At 39.1% G+C, this 3,803-nt stretch overlaps 1 protein-coding gene across 2 annotated transcripts; it reads left to right on the forward strand.

Moving 5' to 3' along the window:
- Nucleotides 1,154–3,408, forward strand: LOC107617330 (probable N-acetyltransferase HLS1). 2 transcript variants are annotated; one of them, XM_021119340.1, is made up of 3 exons: nt 1,154–1,845; nt 2,109–2,287; nt 2,380–3,408. In XM_021119340.1, exons 1-3 carry the CDS (start codon nt 1,699–1,701, stop codon nt 3,242–3,244), a joined length of 1,191 nt encoding a protein of 396 aa, XP_020974999.1. In that variant the 5' UTR covers nt 1,154–1,698; the 3' UTR covers nt 3,245–3,408. The 2 variants fall into 2 exon arrangements, with proteins under 2 accessions (XP_020974999.1, XP_016174560.1); XM_016319074.2 differs by having other exon boundaries at nt 1,157–1,875.

Consider the following 3,803-nt stretch of genomic DNA (forward strand, 5'->3'; position numbering starts at 1 on the left):
TTCCCTTTCTCTTCGATAGCTTTTATTAATCATTCATTTTTATTGGAATAGAACTGCAAGTATCAATTCTATACAAAAATAGCAAGACTTTATGCAAAAAATTTAAATGACAAGACGGTGACTTCTTTCGAAATGACGCAGTGGGAGACATCACGGCGAGTTAGAGCACAGAGCAATAGACGAGGTGGGGACGACAACGGAAAAGAGAATAATGGACACGACGACAGTTGTGGAAAGGAGAACGAACCCCATCCTTGAAGAGGGGAAAGAATGACGCGAACAAAGAGAACGCACAATAAGGGTGATGGCACGGTGAGGGATGATAATGTGGTGAGAAGGAAGAGTGACGAGGGAGTTTATGAATTTCAGAGATTACCGGAGATGGAACGGGAATCCCTATTCGAGTCCACACACTTGCGTCAGAAAAAATTTATCTCCCATCTCTATTTTCGCAAAAAAAAAATTTCACAATCGAATTTTCATTAGAGATGATCTCCATAAAAATTCTATGTCTCAGACAAGTTTTGCTATCCCTAATAGTTGCGTTGAGCAACTTGTGTGAACAGAACCCAACAATTTAATCAGTTTTGAACAGTGAAGGATGTAATAGCTAGTAGTTGAGTTATCGATTTTGCTTTAGCTGCATGAAATATGCATGTGCATCCCATACCACATGAGCCTAGTAGTAGTGAGTTGGAGGATGTAAAGGTAATTATGTGAGGGTTAAGTATTATATTTGTCTCAAATATTTTGTTCAAATATTAATTTTGTCCAAACAATAAGGATGTACATGCACATGTCATGAGTTTCTTTAGCCAATTTAGACAAAGGATATTTGTGAGGCAATATTGGGTACGTTTGAAAATCTTTAAAATAAAGATAAGACTAAAAAAAGAGATTTATTTGGGAGAAAATCAAAAGTTAAATTTCAGCAAACTGTTTGAGATAAGTCATGTTACTTATGGGCTGATGGCAACTAATAAGTAATAACACCTTTCCTTCTCTATAAATTGAAATTAAGAGGAAAATAAAACAGCACCAACAACATACAACATCGGATGTTATATATATAGTACTGCACAGCCGGAACCACAGCCGCCATTTCCTCTTTCCTCCATTTCTTTTTTGTCATAGTTAAATTCTTGTATATATTATTTTCTTTTTTATTTCCCATCATTAATTATTTGGTGGGTAGAACTTTAACCTGGAACTAGAAAAGGCGGGAGTGAGAGAAAGCCACATTAAAGAAAGGACCGAAAAAAGGGAATACATAAGGACATATTCCTATACTAATACTTTTACTACTAATAATTATTAGAATTAAATCGAAGGAATTAAATACTGTTTGGAAGTGGTATGGATTCTCAAGAGAGAGAGAGTTGAGAAGATCAGGTATTTAAACACGCTCCTTCCCTCAACCATATGAGTCGAGATGATTAACGCATAGACCTCAAAACCTTGCTTTCTTCCCTCATTTGTTTCTCTCTAAATATTTTGTTGGAGATAGTGATTCTATTAGTTATACACTTATACAAAACCTCTGCTTACAAAACACGTTAAACCTTCTTGAAATAGCGCTACAATTTCCATTTTCGATATGTACATAGCAACGTCACAAAGTTACATACTTCTTGTGCTCTAACTAGCTAATATATATTATAGTGACCGTCACATACATAAAAGAGAAGAAATTGTGATATGGGTGAGGAGGTGGAAGTGGTGGTGAGAGAGTTCGAGCCAAATAAAGACAGAGAGGGAGTAGAAGCTGTTGAGAGGATATGCGAAGTTGGACCCAGTGGCAAGATTTCCCTCTTCACCGACCTCCGCGGTGACCCTATTTGCAGGGTCCGCCACTCACCTACTTTCCTCATGCTAGTACTACTACTAAACACATATTCTCCATATCTTCATTATTTCTCCATTTCTTTTGTAATTTCCTTATATGTTCTCTTACCACTCAAACCGCTTCTCTTAAAAAAGTCTTTCTCACCTAAATAAACAAATTAATAAATAATGGAAATAATCATAACACACCGATGTATGATATACCTACCTAACTATATCCATTCTTTTAAGAAAAATACTCATTTTTAGTTTGTCTTCACCAGGTGGCTGAGATAGGCAATGAAATAGTGGGCATGACAAGAGGTTGCATCAAAACCGTTACATGCGGAAAGAAGCTCCATAGACACGGAAAAAACAATAATGCTGACTCCACCGCCAAACAAGTCCCTGTCTACACCAAACTAGCCTACATATTAGGCCTTCGCGTTTCACCACTCTACAGGTACAATAACTAACCGTAACCGCCTGAAATAAATTTTTATTTTAACCGTTACTGTGCTGACTGAGTTTATATTCTCTGCGGCGCGGGTTCAGGAGAATGGGTATAGGTCTCAAGCTTGTACGGGCGATGGAGAAATGGTTTAGAGACAACGGTGCAGAGTACTCATACATGGCAACGGAAAACAACAACGTTGCGTCCGTTAATCTCTTCACCGACAAATGCGGTTACTCCAAGTTCCGTACTCCGTCTATTCTCGTCAATCCCGTTTTCGAGCACCGGGTAAAAACCTCTTCCAAAATCAAAATCATAAAGCTTGACCAAAACGACGCCGAATCACTATACCGACTCAGATTCTCCACAACGGAGCTCTTCCCGCGCGACATTGACTCTGTTCTTAACAACAAGCTCTCACTTGGAACCTTTTTGGCGGTTCCGAGAGGGAGTTACGGGCCTGACACGTGGCCCGGCCCGGCACATTTTCTTGCTTCCCCGCCTCACTCCTGGGCCGTCCTCAGCATTTGGAACTGCAAAGAAGTGTTCTCACTCGAGGTGAGAGGCGTTTCGCGCGTGAAGCGGGCTTTAGCGAAAATGACACGTGTCGTTGATCGGGCTTTCCCATGGCTCGGGCTTCCTTCGATACCGAATTTCTTCAGGCCGTTCGGGTTTCATTTCTTGTATGGAGTTGGAGGGGAGGGACCTGAAGCGGTTAAGATGGTTCGGGCTTTGTGTGGGTTTGCACACAACCTGGCGAAAGAGAAAGGGTGCGGGGCGGTGGCGACGGAGGTTTCGAGGCTGGAACCGCTGCGGTTAGGAGTGCCGCACTGGAAGATGCTGTCGTGTGAGGAGGATCTATGGTGCATAAAACGGTTAGGGGAGGATTACAGTGATGGATCGGTTGGTGACTGGACCAAATCCCCCCCTGAATTTTCAATTTTCGTTGACCCTAGAGAGGTCTGAGTGAATTCTGTCAATACTTTCTTTTGATTTTTAATATCAACCACCAATTGTGAAATTTAGAATCACATACAAGCGACAATCAAAATGAATTTAGTTTGGTTTACTTTACTTAAATAGTTTTAACTTTGTTAGATCTGTAATGTAATGAAGTCAATGTTTCTTTAGTTCTTTTGTTTCTAATGGATGCTCAACTTTTAGATTCTCTTCTTCCCTAACTGAATTGTACCGGTTGTGTAACGACGTGAGAAATTTTTGTTTGTCATTTATAGGATACGAGACTCTATTATTATTATAAAAAGAAGTGTGATACAAAGTTATATTTCCTTTTCTTTTTTATTGAAATTAAATTCTCTTTTTGTTCACATGAGTTATATCCGACAAAATTAGCGATGACAATATAGGGAGTGAGACATCTTATTCCCCATCCCCATTTTTTGTGTGACAAAAATATTCCTTCACACATCCCCGGTTCATGTAGAAAAATATAGTCATACGGAGATTATATTATTTAGATAAAAGATACATTAATTTTACTATAATAATTAAGATAAAATAAGTT

Source organism: Arachis ipaensis, chromosome B01 (assembly GCF_000816755.2).
Source record: "Arachis ipaensis cultivar K30076 chromosome B01, Araip1.1, whole genome shotgun sequence".
Taxonomy (NCBI): domain Eukaryota; kingdom Viridiplantae; phylum Streptophyta; class Magnoliopsida; order Fabales; family Fabaceae; genus Arachis; species Arachis ipaensis.

Bases quoted from the DNA above. Each gene is read 5' to 3' on its own strand.
- LOC107617330 (XM_016319074.2), top strand. From the start codon at position 1,699: ATGGGTGAGGAGGTGGAAGTGGTGGTGAGAGAGTTCGAGCCAAATAAA. The intron at 1,876-2,108 runs GTACTACTACTA...TGTCTTCACCAG, and splicing joins CACCTACTTTCCTCATGCTA to GTGGCTGAGATAGGCAATGA. The intron at 2,288-2,379 runs GTACAATAACTA...GCGCGGGTTCAG, and splicing joins CGCGTTTCACCACTCTACAG to GAGAATGGGTATAGGTCTCA.